This window comes from Gorilla gorilla, chromosome 18 (assembly GCF_029281585.2).
Source record: "Gorilla gorilla gorilla isolate KB3781 chromosome 18, NHGRI_mGorGor1-v2.1_pri, whole genome shotgun sequence".
Lineage (NCBI taxonomy): Eukaryota > Metazoa > Chordata > Mammalia > Primates > Hominidae > Gorilla > Gorilla gorilla.
The window spans coordinates 26,959,677-26,976,786 of record NC_073242.2 but is presented as its reverse complement, the minus strand read 5'-3'; the positions used below and the strand labels follow the sequence as shown (position 1 = coordinate 26,976,786).

At 58.2% G+C, this 17,110-nt stretch overlaps 1 protein-coding gene across 10 annotated transcripts in view; it reads left to right on the top strand.

Moving 5' to 3' along the window:
* The window catches only part of LOC129527613 (serine/arginine repetitive matrix protein 2-like), a 28,949-nt gene extending 20,267 nt beyond the window's left edge, over positions 1 to 8,682 (top strand). For all 10 annotated transcript variants that reach the window (XM_063700057.1, XM_063700058.1, XM_063700056.1 and 7 more), the window contains one exon: positions 390 to 8,682. In XM_063700057.1, the coding sequence (XP_063556127.1) occupies positions 390 to 8,546 (8,157 nt within the window). In that variant the 3' untranslated portion in view covers positions 8,547 to 8,682. The remainder of the gene's footprint in view (positions 1 to 389) is intronic.
* The last annotated feature ends 8,428 nt before the right edge of the window (positions 8,683 to 17,110 follow it).

Below are 17,110 nucleotides of genomic sequence, written 5' to 3'. Positions count from 1 at the left end.
CCTGGTGCAAGAAACATGCTCTGGTGATGGCTGTGAGGGAGGAATGAGGATAGACATAGACACTCCTGTGTCTCAAACATGCTTCTTTATTACTCTGTTATGACTCTGTCTTCCCTGGGGCAGGACCCCAGCCTGCCTACATTTGCAGACAGACAGAGTGGCATGTGGAGACAACAGTGTGTCCCAATGACTTTTCTTTACCCCCCAGCTGTCGGCAGTACTCAGTGGAAGGGTGATATTATGACACTGATACTGCTATTTTGAAACCCGGAGGATGGAAAGGTGCAAAAATCTATCAGCAGCAACAGAAGGTGCAGACTGTGTTGGTGGCGGTAATTTTGTCCATCAAATGGATATGTGTGAAAACATTCCCTCCTTTGTCCCTACAGGTCAGAATGGCGGCAGCAGAGCATCGTCATTCTTCAGGATTGCCCCACTGGCCCTACCTCACAGCTGAAACTTTAAAAAACAGGATGGGCCACCAGCCACCTCCTCCAACTCAACAACATTCTATAACTGATAACTCCCTGAGCCTCAAGACACGTGCCGAGTGTCTGGTCTATCCCCTTCCACCCTCAGCGGATGATAATCTCGAAACGCCTCTCGAGTGTCTCCTCACTCCTCTTCCACCCTCACGTCTATCCTCAGCTCCACCCTCAGCGGATGATGAGACACCTGCCGAGTTTCTGGTGTATCCCCTTCCACCCTCAGCGGAGGATAATCTCAAAACGCCTCTCGAGTGTCTCTTCACTCCTCTTCCACCCTCACGTCCATCCTCAGCTCCACCCTCAGCGGATGATGAGACACCTGCCGAGTTTGTGGTCTATCCCCTTCCACCCTCAGCAGATGATAATCTCGAAACGCCTCTCGAGTGTCTCCTCACTCCTCTTCCACCCTCACCTCCATCCTCAGCTCCACCCTCAGCGGATGATGAGACACCTGCCGAGTTTGTGGTCTATTTCCTTCCACACTCAGCGGATGATGATCTCGAAACGCCTCTCGAGTGTCTCCTCACTCCTCTTCCACCCTCACGTCCATCCTCAGCTCCACCCTCAGCGGATGATAAGACACCTGCTGAGTTTGTGGTCTATCCCCTTCCACCCTCAGCGGATGATAATCTCGAAACGCCTCTCGAGTGTCTCCTCGCTCCTCTTCCACCCTCACGTCTATCCCCAGCTCCACCCTCAGCGGATGATAAGACACCTGCCGAGTTTCTGGTCTATCCCCTTCCACCCTCAGCGGATGATAATCTCGAAACGCCTCTCGAGTGTCTCCTCACTCCTCTTCCACCCTCACCTCCATCCTCAGCTCCACCCTCAGCGGATGATGAGACACCTGCCGAGTTTGTGGTCTATTTCCTTCCACACTCAGCGGATGATGATCTCGAAACGCCTCTCGAGTGTCTCCTCACTCCTCTTCCACCCTCACGTCCATCCTCAGCTCCACCCTCAGCGGATGATAAGACACCTGCCGAGTTTGTGGTCTATCCCCTTCCACCCTCAGCGGATGATAATCTCGAAACGCCTCTCGAGTGTCTCCTCGCTCCTCTTCCACCCTCACGTCTATCCCCAGCTCCACCCTCAGCGGATGATAAGACACCTGCCGAGTTTCTGGTCTATCCCCTTCCACCCTCAGCGGATGATAATCTCGAAACGCCTCTCGAGTGTCTCCTCACTCCTCTTCCACCCTCACCTCCATCCTCAGCTCCACCCTCAGCGGATGATAAGACACCTGCCGAGTTTCTGGTCTATCCCCTTCCACCCTCAGCGGATGATAATCTCGAAATGCCTCTCGAGTGTCTCCTCACTCCTCTTCCACCCTCACCTCCACCCTCAGCTCCACACTCAGTGGATGATAATCTCAAGACACCTCCCTTAGCTACTCAGGAGGCTGAGGCAGAAAAACCACCGAAACCCGAGAGGCGGAGCGCCGGTGATGCGCAACCATCACCGAAACCCGAGAGGCGGAGCGCCGCTGATGCGCAGCCATCACCGAAACCCGAGAGGCGGAGCGCCGCTGACACGCAGCCATCACCGAAACCCGAGAGGCGGAGGGCCGCTGACCTGGAATCATCACCGAAACCCGAGAGGTGGAGCGCTGGTGATGTGCAACCATCACCGAAACCCGAGAGGCGGAGGGCCGCTGACCTGGAATCACCACCAAAACCCGAGAGGTGGAGCGCCGCTGATGTGCAACCATCACCGAAACCCGAGAGGTGGAGGGCTGCTGACCTGCAATCACCACCGAAACCCGAGAGGCGGAGCGCTGCTGACGTGCAACCATCACCGAAACCCGAGAGGTGGAGCACTGCTGACGTGCAACCATCACCGAAACCCGAGAGGCGGAGGGCCGCTGACCTGGAATCACCACCGAAACCCGAGAGGCGGAGCGCCACTGACGCGCAACCGTCACCGAAACCCGAGAGGCGGAGCGCCGCTGATGTGCAACCATCACCGAAACCCGAGAGGCGGAGCGCCGCTGACGCGCAACCATCACTGAAACCCGAGAGGCAGAGCGCCGCTGACCTGGAATCACCACCGAAACCCGAGAGGCGGAGCGCCGCTGACCTGGAATCACCACCGAAACCCGAGAGGCGGAGGACCGCTGACCTGGAATCACCACCGAAACCAGAGAGGTGGAGCGCCGCTGATGTGCAACCATCACCGAAACCCGAGAGGCAGAGGGCCGCTGACCTGGAATCACCACCGAAACCCGAGAGGCGGAGCGCCGCTGACGCGCAACCATCACCGAAACCCGAGAGGCGGAGCGCCGCTGACCTGGAATCACCACCGAAACCCGAGAGGCGGAGGGCCGCTGACCTGGAATCACCAACGAAACCCAAGAGGCGGAGGGCCGCGGACCTGGAATCACCACCGAAACCCGAGAGGCGGAGCTCCACTGATGCGCAACCATCACCGACACCTGAGAGGCGGAGCGCCGCTGACACACAGCCATCACCGAAACCCGAGAGGCGGAGCGCCGCTGACGCGCAGCCATCACCGAAACCCGAGAGGCAGAGCGCCGCTGACGCACAGCCATCACCGAAACCCGAGAGGCGGAGCGCTCCTGACGCGCAACCATCACCGAAACCCGAGAGGTGGAGGGCCGCTGACCTGGAATCACCACCGAAACCCGAGAGGCGGAGCGCCGCTGATGCGCAGCCGTCGCCAAAACCCGAGAGGCAGAGGGCCGCTGAGGCCCAGCCGTCGCCAAAACCCGAGAGGCGGAGCGCCGCTGAGGCGCAGCCGTCGCCGAAACCCGAGAGGCGGAGGGCCGCTGACCTGGAATCACCACTGAAACGTGAGAGGTGGAGCACTGCTGATGTGCAACCATCACTGAAACCCGAGAGGCGGAGGGCCGCCGACCTGGAATCACCACCGAAACCCGAGAGGCGGAGCGCCGCTGACGCGCAACCATCACCGAAACCCGAGAGGCGGAGCGCCACTGACGTGCAACCATCACCGAAACCCGAGAGGCGGAGCGCCGCTGACGCGCAACCATCACCGAAACCCGAGAGGCGGAGGGCCGCTGACCTGGAATCACCACCGAAACCCGAGAGGTGGAGCGCCGCTGATGTGCAACCATCACCGAAACCCGAGAGGCGGAGGGCCGCTGACCTGGAATCACCACCGAAACCCGAGAGGCGGAGCGCCGCTGATGTGCAACCATCACCGAAACCCGAGAGGCGGAGGGCTACTGACCTGGAATCACCACCGAAACCCGAGAGGCGGAGCGCCGCTGACGTGCAACCATCACCGAAACCCGAGAGGTGGAGCACCGCTGATGTGCAACCATCACCGAAACCCGAGAGGCGGAGGGCCGCTGACCTGGAATCACCACCGAAACCCGAGAGGCGGAGCGCCGCTGACGTGCAACCATCACCGAAACCCGAGAGGCGGAGCGCCGCTGACGCGCAACCATCACCGAAACCCGAGAGGCGGAGGGCCGCTGACCTGGAATCACCACCGAAACCCGAGAGGCGGAGTGCCGCTGACCTGGAATCACCACCGAAACCCGAGAGGCGGAGGGCCGCTGACGCGCAACCATCACCGAAACCCGAGAGGCGGAGCGCCGCTGACGTGCAACCATCACCGAAACCCGAGAGGCGGAGCGCCGCTGACGCGCAACCATCACCGAAACCCGAGAGGCGGAGCGCCGCTGACGCGCAACCATCACCGAAACCCGAGAGGCGGAGCGCCGCTGACGCGCAACCATCACCGAAACCCGAGAGGCGGAGGGCCGCTGACCTGGAATCACCACTGAAACCCGAGAGGCGGAGTGCCGCTGACCTGGAATCACCACCGAAACCCGAGAGGTGGAGCGCCGCTGATGTGCAACCATCACCGAAACCCGAGAGGCGGAGGGCCGCTGACCTGGAATCACCACCGAAACCCGAGAGGTGGAGCACCGCTGATGTGCAACCATCACCGAAACCCGAGAGGCGGAGGGCTACTGACCTGGAATCACCACCGAAACCCGAGAGGCGGAGCGCCGCTGACGTGCAACCATCACCGAAACCCGAGAGGTGGAGCACCGCTGATGTGCAACCATCACCGAAACCCGAGAGGCGGAGGGCCGCTGACCTGGAATCACCACCGAAACCCGAGAGGCGGAGCGCCGCTGACGTGCAACCATCACCGAAACCCGAGAGGCGGAGCGCCGCTGACGCGCAACCATCACCGAAACCCGAGAGGCGGAGGGCCGCTGACCTGGAATCACCACCGAAACCCGAGAGGCGGAGTGCCGCTGACCTGGAATCACCACCGAAACCCGAGAGGCGGAGGGCCGCTGACGCGCAACCATCACCGAAACCCGAGAGGCGGAGCGCCGCTGACGTGCAACCATCACCGAAACCCGAGAGGCGGAGCGCCGCTGACGCGCAACCATCACCGAAACCCGAGAGGCAGAGCGCCGCTGACGCGCAACCATCACCGAAACCCGAGAGGCGGAGCGCCGCTGACGCGCAACCATCACCGAAACCCGAGAGGCGGAGGGCCGCTGACCTGGAATCACCACTGAAACCCGAGAGGCGGAGTGCCGCTGACCTGGAATCACCACCGAAACCCGAGAGGTGGAGCGCCGCTGACGTGCAACCATCACCGAAACCCGAGAGGCGGAGGGCCGCTGACCTGGAATCACCACCGAAACCCGAGAGGCGGAGCGCCGCTGACGCGCAACCATCACCGAAACCCGAGAGGCGGAGCGCCGCTGACGCGCAGCCATCACCGAAACCCGAGAGGCGGAGCGCCGCTGAGGCGCAGCCATCACCGAAACCTGAGAGGCGGAGCACCGCTGACGCGCAGCCATCACCGAAACCCGAGAGGTGGAGGGCCGCTGACCTGGAATCACCACCGAAACCCGAGAGGCGGAGCGCCACTGACGCGCAGCCGTCGCCGAAACCCGAGAGGCGGAGCGCCGCTGAGGCCCAGCCGTCGCCAAAACCCGAGAGGCGGAGCGCCGCTGAGGCGCAGCCGTCGCCGAAACCCGAGAGGCGGAGCGCCGCTGACGCGCAGCCGTCGCCGAAACCCGAGAGGCGGAGCGCCGCTGATGCGCAGCCGTCGCCGAAACCCGAGAGGCGGAGCGCCGCTGAGGCGCAGCCGTCGCCGAAACCCGAGAGGCGGAGCGCCGCAGACGCGCAGCCGTCGCCGAAACCCGAGAGGCGGAGCGCCGCAGACGTGCAGCCGTCGCCGAAACCTGAGAGGCGGAGCGCCGCAGACGCGCAGCCGTCGCCGAAACCCGAGGGGCGGAGCGCCGCTGAGGCGCAGCCGTCGCCGAAACCCGAGGGGCGGAGCGCCGCTGAGGCGCAGCCGTCGCCGAAACCCGAGAGGCGGAGCGCCGCTGAGGCGCAGCCGTCGCCGAAACCCGAGAGGCGGAGCGCCGCTGAGGCGCAGCCGTCGCCGAAACCCGAGAGGCGGAGCGCCGCAGACGCGCAGCCGTCGCCGAAACCCGAGAGGCGGAGCGCCGCTGACGCGGAACCACCCCGCAAACCCAAGAAGCGGAGGGCCGCTGACGCGGAACCAGCATCACCTGAACCCAAGAGGCGGAGGGTCGCTCACGCGGAACCGCCATGGAAACCCAAGCGGCGGAGGGCCGCTGACACGCAGCCGTCGCTGAAACCCCAGAGGCGGAGCGCCGCTGACGCGCAGCCATCACCGAAACCCGAGAGGCGGAGCGCCGCTGACGGGCAGCCATCACCGAAACCCGAGAGGCGGAGCGCCGCTGACGCGCAGCCCTCACCGAAACCCGAGAGGCGGAGCACCGCTGACGCGCAGCCATCACCGCAACCCGAGAGGCGGAGCGCCGCTGACGCGCAACCATCACCGAAACCCGAGAGGCGGAGGGCCACCGACCTGGAATCACCACCAAAACCCGAGAGGCGGAGCGCCGCTGACGCGCAGCCATCACCGAAACCCGAGAGGCGGAGCGCCGCTGACCTGGAATCACCACTGAAACCCGAGAGGTGGAGCGCCGCTGACGCGCAACCATCACCGAAACCCGAGAGGCGGAGCACCGCTGACGCGCAGCCATCACCGAAACCCGAGAGGCCGAGTGCCGCTGACGCGCAGCCATCACCGAAACCCGAGAGGTGGAGCGCCGCTGACGCGCAACCATCACCGAAACCCGAGAGGCGGAGCACCGCTGATGCGCAGCCATCACTGAAACCCGAGAGGCGGAGCGCCGCTGACGCGCAGCCGTCACCGAAACCCGAGAGGCGGAGCGCCGCTGACGCGCAACCATCGCCGAAACCCGAGAGGCGGAGCGCCGCTGACGCTCAACCATCACCGAAACCCGAGAGGCGGAGCGCCGCTGACGTGCAGCCATCACCGAAACCTGAGAGGCGGAGCGCTGCTGACGTGCAGCCATCACCGAAACCCGAGAGGCGGAGCGCCACTGACGTGCAGCCATCACCGAAACCCGAGAGGCGGAGCGCCGCTGACCTGGAATCACCACTGAAACCCGAGAGGCGGAGGGCCGCTGACCTGGAATCACCACCGAAACCCGAGAGGCGGAGCGCCGCTGACGCGCAGCCATCACCGAAACCCGAGAGGCAGAGCGCCGCTGACCTGGAATCACCACCGAAACCCGAGAGGCGGAGCGCCGCTGACGCACAACCATCACCGAAACCCGAGAGGCGGAGCGCCGCTGACGCGCAACCATCACCGAAACCCGAGAGGCGGAGCGCCGCTGATGCGCAGCCATCACCGAAACCCGAGAGGCGGAGCGCCGCTGACGCGCAACCATCACCGAAACCCGAGAGGCGGAGCACCGCTGATGCGCAACCATCACCGAAACCCGAGAGGCGGAGGGCCGCTGACCTGGAATCACCACCGAAACCCGAGAGACGGAGTGCCGCTGACGCGCAACCATCACCGAAACCCGAGAGGCGGAGCACCGCTGATGCGCAGCCATCACTGAAACCCGAGAGGCGGAGCGCCGCTGACGCGCAGCCGTCACCGAAACCCGAGAGGCGGAGCGCCGCTGACGCGCAACCATCGCCGAAACCCGAGAGGCGGAGCGCCGCTGACGCTCAACCATCACCGAAACCCGAGAGGCGGAGCGCCGCTGACGTGCAGCCATCACCGAAACCTGAGAGGCGGAGCGCTGCTGACGTGCAGCCATCACCGAAACCCGAGAGGCGGAGCGCCACTGACGTGCAGCCATCACCGAAACCCGAGAGGCGGAGCGCCGCTGACCTGGAATCACCACTGAAACCCGAGAGGCGGAGGGCCGCTGACCTGGAATCACCACCGAAACCCGAGAGGCGGAGCGCCGCTGACGCGCAGCCATCACCGAAACCCGAGAGGCGGAGCGCCGCTGACCTGGAATCACCACCGAAACCCGAGAGGCGGAGCGCCGCTGACGCACAACCATCACCGAAACCCGAGAGGCGGAGCGCCGCTGACGCGCAACCATCACCGAAACCCGAGAGGCGGAGCGCCGCTGACGTTCAACCATCACCGAAACCCGAGAGGCGGAGCGCCGCTGACGCACAACCATCACCGAAACCCGAGAGGCGGAGCGCCACTGACGCGCAACCATCACCAAAACCCGAGAGGCAGAGCGCCGCTGACGCGCAGCCGTCGCCGAAACCCGAGAGGCGGAGCGCCGCTGACGCGCAGCCGTCGCCGAAACCCGAGAGGCGGAGCGCCGCTGACGCGCAGCCGTCGCCGAAACCCGAGAGGCGGAGCGCCGCTGACGCGCAGCCGTCGCCGAAACCCGAGAGCCGGAGCGCCACTGACGCGGAACCGCCGCGCAAACCCAAGAGGCGGAGGGCAGCTGACGTTGAACCATCATCACCCGAACCCAAGAGGAGGAGGGTTGGTGACGTGGAACTGCCACGCAAACCCAAGAGGCCGAGGGCCGCCGACGTGGAACCATCATTACCCGAACCCAAGAGGCGGAGGGTTGGTGACGTGGAACCGCCACGCAAACGCAAGAGGCCGAGGGCCGCCGACGTGGAACCATCATTACCCGAACCCAAGAGGCGGAGGGTCGGTGACGTGCAACCATCATCACCCGGACGCAAGAGGCGGAGGTTGAATTAGCTGAGAACAGGCCATTGCACTCAAGCCTGAGCAATAAGAATAAAACTGAGTAGAACAAAATAAAAAAATCAAAAAACAAAACAAAACCCACACTCCAAAAACAAAGAATAAATAAATAATATAAAAATAAAATAAATACTGCAGTCCTTATGTTATTGCTTTGTTTCGATATCTGGTATGATTGCTTGAGGGACCTGAGGTTTTTAATCATGGGGGGTTGTTTTAATCTTTAGAAGTGGTTGGTTATGTAAAATATTATTATTATTATTTTTTGAGACGATTTTGCTGTGTCACCCAGGCTGGAGTGCAGTGGCTTGATCACAGCTCACTGCAGCCTCAACCTCCTGGGCTTCAAGCAATCCTCCTGCCTCAGCCTCCCAAGTAGCTGGGATCACAGATGTGTGCCACCACGCCTGGCCAATGTTAAAAAATCCTTTAACTTTTTTGTAGAGATGCACTCCTGGACTCAAGCGATCCTCCTACTTGTCCCGACCACCAGCCCCTTTCTGATAAACACTTACACTGTTTATTATCTGATGCCATTTCTATCTTCTTCCTTGTCGTCCAGACATCAAATAATTAGGTTTCTTCAGGGTTTTCTTTTTCAAGTGCTCAGTGTTAAAGATCACTCACATTAGGGCCAGACACCACGGCTCATGCCTGTAATCCCAGCACTTTGGGAGGCCGAGGCGGGCAGAGCACTTGAGGTGGGGAGTTTGAGACCAGCCCGGCCAACTTGGTGAAACCCCACGTCTACTGAAAAAAATACAAAAATTAGCTGGGCGTGATGGTGCATGCCTGTAGTCCTAGCCATTTGGGAGGCTGAGGCATGAGAATCGCTTGAACCCAGGAGGCAGAGGTTGTAGTGAGCCAAGATCACATCAGCACACTCTAGCCTGGGTAACAGAGAGAGACTCTGACTCAAACAATAAATAAATATCACATACATTAGCTATACCCAAGGGGTGGTCTATAGAGACTTGGAAGCAGTGGTTATTGCAACAGGGGCACGGAAGTCATCTGGCTATGCCAGGGTGCCCAGGGGATACTCGGGGTGGGTGGCACGGTGCTGCTGGGGACTCACCGCACAGGACGCTCTGATTGACGCACTGCCAGGAGTAGCGCTCTGTCTTGGGGCTGCAGCCGGCCTCCTCAGCTCGAGTGTAACAACAGTCGTGGCCATGGCAGCACCTGCGGATGTCACATGGGCAGGACAGCAGGTGGGTGGAGCTCTCTCCTGGCCCTCCTCTTGCCAGGACCATGGGTGACTGAAGACCCCCAGGGAGGCACAGCATCCTCTTATCTAAGTTTTTTTTTTTTTTTTTAAGAGACAGGGACTTTCTCTGTCGCCCAGGCTGGACTGCAGAGGCACAATCATAGCTCACGGCAGCCTTGAACTCCTGGGCTCAAGCGATCCTCCCACTTCAGTGTCCCAAGTAGCTGAGACTACAGGCACACGCCAGCATGCCCGGCTGGTTTTTTAATTTGTATTTCCTTTGAGACAGCGTATCTCTCTGTTGCTCAGGCTGGAGTGCAATGGCTCAATCAGCTCACTTTAGCCTTGAACTCCCGGGCTCAAGTGATACTGCCACCTCAACCTCCCAAGTCTGCTACTACAGGAACACAAACTCCTTTCAAATGCTGGGATTACAGGTGGGAGCTACTGTACACCTGGCCTTATGTAAGCTGTTTCCCTGAAAATCCCCGACTTGGGTAATGATTCCATTGGCCCCACCATGCCCTGTCCTGCCTTCCTGGCTGTGCCCAAGCTTGGTCCCTGCCTGCCTGCCTCCCTCTCTGGGTCTCGAGCTCCTGTGACACATGACTCCTCTCTCTTCCTGGAGTGATCCAAGCCCTGCCACTTCCTGACTTTGCCCACACTGTACCCTCTGCCTGGGGCAACTTCATGTCTGCCCATTGACCCTTAGGCCTCAGCCCAGGCACAAGCCCCTGCCTCCGGAGGTCATCCAGGCCTCACCAGGCTACACCCTCTCGTAAAATTGGATTCTCTCCCTTCAGGGCAGGTTTATAATGAAATCCTCCTCAGAGGCCAGGTGCGGTGACACCCATCTGTAATCCCAGCACTTTGGGAGGCTGAGGTGGGAGGATCACTTGAGGCCAGGGGGTCGAGACCAGCCTGGGCAACATAAGAGAGACTCTTGTCTCTATAACAAATTTAAAAATTAGCTCACCAGGCCAGGCTCAGTGGCTCATGCCTGTAATCCCAACACTTTGAGAGGCCGAGGCAGGTGGATCACGAGGTCAGGAGTTCGAGAGCAGCCTGACCAACATGGCGAAACCCTGTCTCTACTAAAAATACAAAATTAGCCAGGCATGGTGGCACGCACCTGTAATCCCAGCTACTCGGGAGGCTGAGGTAGGAGAATTGCTTGAACCCAGGAGGTGGAGGTTGCGGTGAGCCAAGATCACGCCATTGCAGTCCAGCCTGAGCAACAGAGCAAGACTCTGTCTCGAGACAATAAAAACACACAAAAAATTAACTCGCCATGATGGCACATGCCTATTGTCCTAGCTACTTGGGAGGCTGAGGTGGGAGGATTCCCTTCAGCCCAGGAGTTTGAGGCTGCAGTGAGCCACTATGATTGTGCCACTGCACTCTAACCTGGGCAAAAGCGAGACCCCAGGCTAGAGTGCATGATTTTGGGTCACTGCAACCTCCACCTCCCAGGTTCAAGTGATTTTCCTGCCTCAGCCTCTTGAGTAGCTGGGACTACAGGCATGTGCCACCACGCCTGGGTAATTTTTGTATTTTTAGTAGAGACAGGGTTTAGTAGAGACCATGGTGAAACCCCGTCTCTATAAAACAAATCTCTACTAACCCCATCTCTACAAAAAATAGCTGGGCATGGTAGTGCACACCTGTAATTCCAGCTACTTGGGAGGCTGAGGCACGAGAATCATTTGCATCTTGGAGGCAGAGTTTGCAGTGAGCTGACATCGCACCACTGCACTCCAGCTGGGATGACAGAGCAAGACCCTGTCTCAAAAAAAAGAAAAAGGAACAAACAACAGCAACGACAACAAAAAAACCTCTGTGTCAATCACAGCCTTCAAGCTAGGGGAGAGGCGGCCGAATTCTGCCCTCTGCTAACTAACTATAGCTTTGTGGAAATGGGTGAGTGGCATGCCCTTGTGAGCCTCAGGGCCCCATCTGTAAAATGGGCATAACTGTCATGCCCGTCTTTAAGAACAGCCTTGGGGGTAAATGAGTGGAAGTCATGGAAAGATCTCAGCCCACAACCTTCCACAGAACAGGCGCTTCTCACACAGTAAGTAGCAGGAGTGCAGAGGCTGCAGGCATGAATCCAGCCAGACTGCCTGGGTTCAAGTCCCAGCTCCCACGTCTTGGTAACTATGTGGCCTCAGACAAGTTACTTAATATTTCTTTTTTTTTTTTCAGACGGAGTTTTGCTCTGTCACCCAGGTTGGAGTGCAGTGGTGTGATCTCGGCTCATTGCAACCTCTGCCTCCCGGATTCAAGCAATTCTCCTGCCTCAGCTTCCTGAGTAGCTGGAATTACAGGCACCTGCCACCACACACAGCTAATTTTTGTATTTTTAGTAGAGACGGGGTTTCACCATGTTGGCCAGGATGGTCTCGAACTCCTGACCTCATGATCTGCCTGCCTCAGCCTCCCAAACTACTGGGATTACAGGCGTGAGCCACTGCACCTGGACACGTTACTAAATATTTCTGTGCCTAGGTTTCTTCATCTGTGAAATGGGATTGTTGTGAGAACACAAAGGGATTCCCAGGGCAGTTCCTAGTGCATAGTCTGGCTGCCTTTGTGTGTGTGTGTGTGTGTGTGTGTGTGTGTGTGTGTTTAATATAGAGACAGGGTCTCGCTCTGTTGCCTAGGCTTGTTTCAAACTCCTGGGCTCCAGTGATCCTCCTGCCTCGACCCAAAGTGGTGGGATTACAGGCATGAGTCAACACACCTGGTCACTTTATATTATTATTATTTTTTTCTTTTGAGACAGGATTTGGCACTGTTGTCCAGGTTGGAATACAGCGGTGCAATCTCAACTCACTGCAAACTCCACCTCCCGGGTTCAAGCAATTCTCTTGCCTCAGTCTCCCGAGTAGCTGAGATTACAGACGCCTGCCACCACACACAGCTAATTTTTGCATTTTTAGTAGAGATGGGGTTTCACCATATTGGCCAGGCTGGTCTTGAACTCCTGACCTCAAGTGATCTGCCCACCTCGGCCTCCCAAAGTGCTGGGATTACAGGAGTGAGCCACCGCTCCTGGCCAATTTTTTAAGGCAACGTTTTCAGCCCATGGCCAGGGTAAGGGGCAGCTGGTACCAAGATCTGGCTTCACTGGCCATGTTATCCAAGAGGCCTCTGCCTGCCTGCAAAGTAGTACTGCACACTGGGATCTCCCTGGACCAAACCCCAGCTTCAGTTTTGGGTACTTCCTCATAAGCCTTGACTACCCCAGAGTGTGAGGGATTTTGTAGCCTGGTCCCAGGCATGCACTCACCAGTCAATGGCATCGCGGGGCTGGCCATGGCCTCCCAAGCCACAAAAGGAACCATATTTCATATAGGCGATGGGAGTCCAGGGACCAACACAACCCACAATTCCTGCCAGTTCCAGGATCCCACGCCGGTGCACACATAATATCCTGGAGGCTGGGGGGTAAACAAACGTGACAGGCTGCAGGTCAGGGCTTCCCAGACCCCTGGGAAGGGCATGAGCCTGAGAAGAGCCTAGGTGTTACAGACTGGCTGTCTGGGTTTGAATCCTATTTCCTAGCTGTGTGACCTTGGACAAATTCCTAACCTCTCTGGGCCTTGGTTTCCTCATCTGTGAAATGGGGGATAAGCTGACTTCAACTCACATGAATGAAATGAGATAATGAGTATAAAGCCCCTGGTGCATGAAAAGGCTATTATAATCCGTCTGGGCTCAGTGGCTCACACCTGTAATCCCAAGACTTTGGGAGGCCCAGGTGGGCAGATCACCTGAGGTCAGCAGTTCAAGATCAGCCTGGCCAACATGGTGAAACCCCATCTGTAGTAAAAATACAAAAATTAGCCGAGCCTAGTGGTGCACACTGGTAATCCCAGCTACTAGGGAGGCTGAGGAAGGAGAGTCACTTGAACCTGAGAGGCGAAGATTGCAGTGAGCCAAGATTTTGCCACTGCATTCCAACCTGGACGACAGAGCAAGAGTCTCAAAAAAAGAAAAAGAAAAAAAGGATAACTATTATAATCAAGGTCCTCAAGGTAGCCAAGAAGGGAAAAAAGAGTCATGCATGAAACGTTTGTCCACTTCCCTGTGTTGGGCACTGGGCATCACGGATGTGCCTACAGGTGTCTGTCACCAAGGTGGGCTCCTCTGTGGCAGCTCCCGGGCCCTGGCACTGCCCTGTGCTCATGACTTCCCCTCCAGACTCAGACTCGGGGCCCTTGGTATCTCCTCTTATTTTCACTGCCAGACAGGAAGGCCCCTTGGCCTGAGCCCAGCCATTTTTCTAGATCCTGGCACAGCTTGGACATGTAATGGTGCCCAATGCATGTGACTGGAACCCCTGCATTGGACATGAAGGAAACGAGGCCAGCCGGGAAAGGTAACCCCACATTCCCACAGCCAGCAGGAACCCGAGCAGAGGCTTCAACTCAGGCTTCTGACTTGCAAACCAGTGCTCCTTCCTCCTTACACAGTAACAACAGGGGAAGGTGGCCTTCCGGGTTGCCAGAGCTGAGTGGTACCAGCAATAGAGTGGAAACTCACACACAGGCTTCCCTGCTTCCTGGGTTAGGGTTAGGGTTTATACGGCTCCGGGAGGTTGATGCATTGTGTTTGATCATCCCCCTTTTTTTTTTTGAGACAGAGTCTCATTCCTGTTGCCCAGGCTGGAGCACAGTGGTGTAATCTTGCTCACAGCAACTTCTGCCTCCCAGGTTCAAGCAACTGTCCCGCCTCAGCCTCCCGAGTAGCTGGGATCACAGGCGTGTGCCACCACACCCAGCTGATTTTTGTATTTTTAGTAGAAACGGGGTTTCACCATCTAGGCCAGGCTGGTCTCGAACTCCTGACCTCATATGATCCACCTGGTTTGGCCTCCCAAAGTGCTGGGATTATAGGCGTGAGCCACTGTGCTCATCCTGATCATCTTGTCTCTCTTTTTTTTTTTTAGAGACAGGGTCTCACTCTGTCACCCACACTGGAGTGCAGTGGCACAATCATAGCTCACTGCAGCCTCCAAATCCTGGGCTCAAGCGATCCTCCTGCCTCAGCCTCCAGACATATGGGCATGCACCACCATGCCCAGCTAATTTTTAAATTTTTAGTAGATCTGGGGTCTCACTATGTTGCCCAGGCTGTTCACAAACTCCTGGCCTCAAGTGATTCTCCTGCCTTGGCCTCCGAAGGTGCTGGGATTCCAGGCATGAGCCACCATGCCCAGTCTCATTTCTGTTTTATCTAGAACATGTTTTCATCACACTGACTTTTTTGAGAAGTCCAGGCCAGATTTAAATTCTATTTTGTCTTTTTATCAGTGGAAAAGTAGCATATTTATGTTGCAGGACAAAGATGAATCAAATAGGAAGAAAATGTAAAACACATTTGGGGCCAGGCACAGTGGCTCATGCCTGTAATCCCAGAACTTTGGGAGGCCAAGGAGGGCAGATCACCTGAAGTCAGGAGTTCCAGACCAGCCTGACCAACATGGAGAAACCATGTTTCTTTTTTTTTTTTAATTGATCATTCTTGGGTGTTTCTCACAGAGGGGGATTTGGCAGGGTCATAGGACAATAGTGGAGGGAAGGTCAGCAGATAAACAAGTGAACAAATGTCCCTTTTTTTCCTAGGCAGAGGACCCTGCGGCCCTCCGCAGTGTTTGTGTCCCTGGGTACTTGAGATTAGGGAGTGGTGATGACTCTTAATGAGCATGCTGCCTTCAAGCATCTGTTTAACAAAGCACATCTTGCACCACCCTTAATCCATTTAAACCTGAGTGGACACAGCACATGTTTCAGAGAGCACAGGGTTGGGGTAAGGTCACAGATCAACAGGATCCCAAGGCAGAAGAATTTTTCTTACTACAGAACAAAATGAAAAGTCTCCCATGTCTACTTCCTTCTACACAGACACGGCAACCATCCGATTTCTCAATCTTTTCCCTACCTTTCCCCCCTTTCTATCCCACAAAACCGCCACTGTCATCATGGCCCATTCTCAATAAGCTGTTGGGCACACCTCCCAGCCGGGGTGGCGGCCGGGCAGAGGGGCTCCTCACTTCCCAGTAGGGGCGGCTGGGCAGAGGTGCCCCTCACCTCCCGGACGGGGCGGCTGGTCGGGCGGGGGGCTGACCCCCCCACCTCCCTCCCGAGCGGGGCGGCTGGCCGGGCGGGGGGACTGACACCCCCACCTCCCTCCCGGACGGGGCGGCTGGTCGGGCGGGGGGCTGACCCCCCCCACCTCCCTCCCGGACGGGGCGGCTGGCCTGGCGGGGGCTGACCCCCACCTCCCTCCCGGACGGGGTGGCTGCCGGGCGGAGACGCTCTTCACTTCCCAGACGGGGTGGCTGCCGGGCGGAGGGGCTCCTCACTTCTCAGACGGGGAGGTCGCCAGGCAGAGGGTCTCCTCACTTCTCAGACGCTCCTCACCTCCCAGACGGGGTCACGGCCGGGCAGAGGCACTCCCCACATCTCAGACGATGGGCAGCCTGGCAGAGACGCTCCTCACCTCCCAGATGGGATGGCGGCCGGGAAGAGGTGCTCCTCACTTCCTAGATGGGATGGCGGCCGGGCAGAGACGCTCCTCACTTTCCAGACTGGGCAGCCAGGCAGAGGGGCTCCTCACATCCCAGATGATGGGCGGCCAGGCAGAGACGCTCCTCACTTCCCAGACGGGGTGGCGGCCCAGCAGAGGCTGCAATCTCGGCACTTTGGGAGGCCAAGGCAGGCGGTTGGGAGGTGGAGGTTGTAGCGAGCTGAGATCATGGCACTGCACTCCAGCCTGGGCACCGTTGAGCACTGAGTGAACGAGACTCCATCTGCAATCCCAGCACCTCAGGAGGCCGAGGCTGGCAGATCACTAGCGGTCAGGAGCTGGAGACCAGCCCGGCCAACACGGCGAAACCCCGTCTCCACCAAAAAACACACACGGCGCGCGCCTGCAATCCCAGGCACTTGGCAGGCTGAGGCAGGAGAATGAGGCAGGGAGGTTGCAGTGAGCCGAGATGGTGGCAGTACAGTCCAGCCTCGGCTCGGCATCAGAGGGAGACTGTGGAAAGTGGGAGAGGGAGAGGGAGGGGGAGGGAGAGGACAAAAAATTAAAATTTAGCCTGACATGGTTGTGTGTGCCAGTAGTCCAAGCTGCTGGGGAGACTGAGGCAGGAGGATCACTTGAGCCCAGGAACTTAAGGTCTATTTAAGTAAAGGGTACAGTGAGCTATGATTATACCACTGCACTCCAGCCTGGGGAATAGAGCAAGACCCTGTCTCTAAAAAAAGATAACAAATTAACATGAATGGATTCCATTTTAAGAGAATGAAGCATCATTGTGTAAGAGTATGAAATTGGA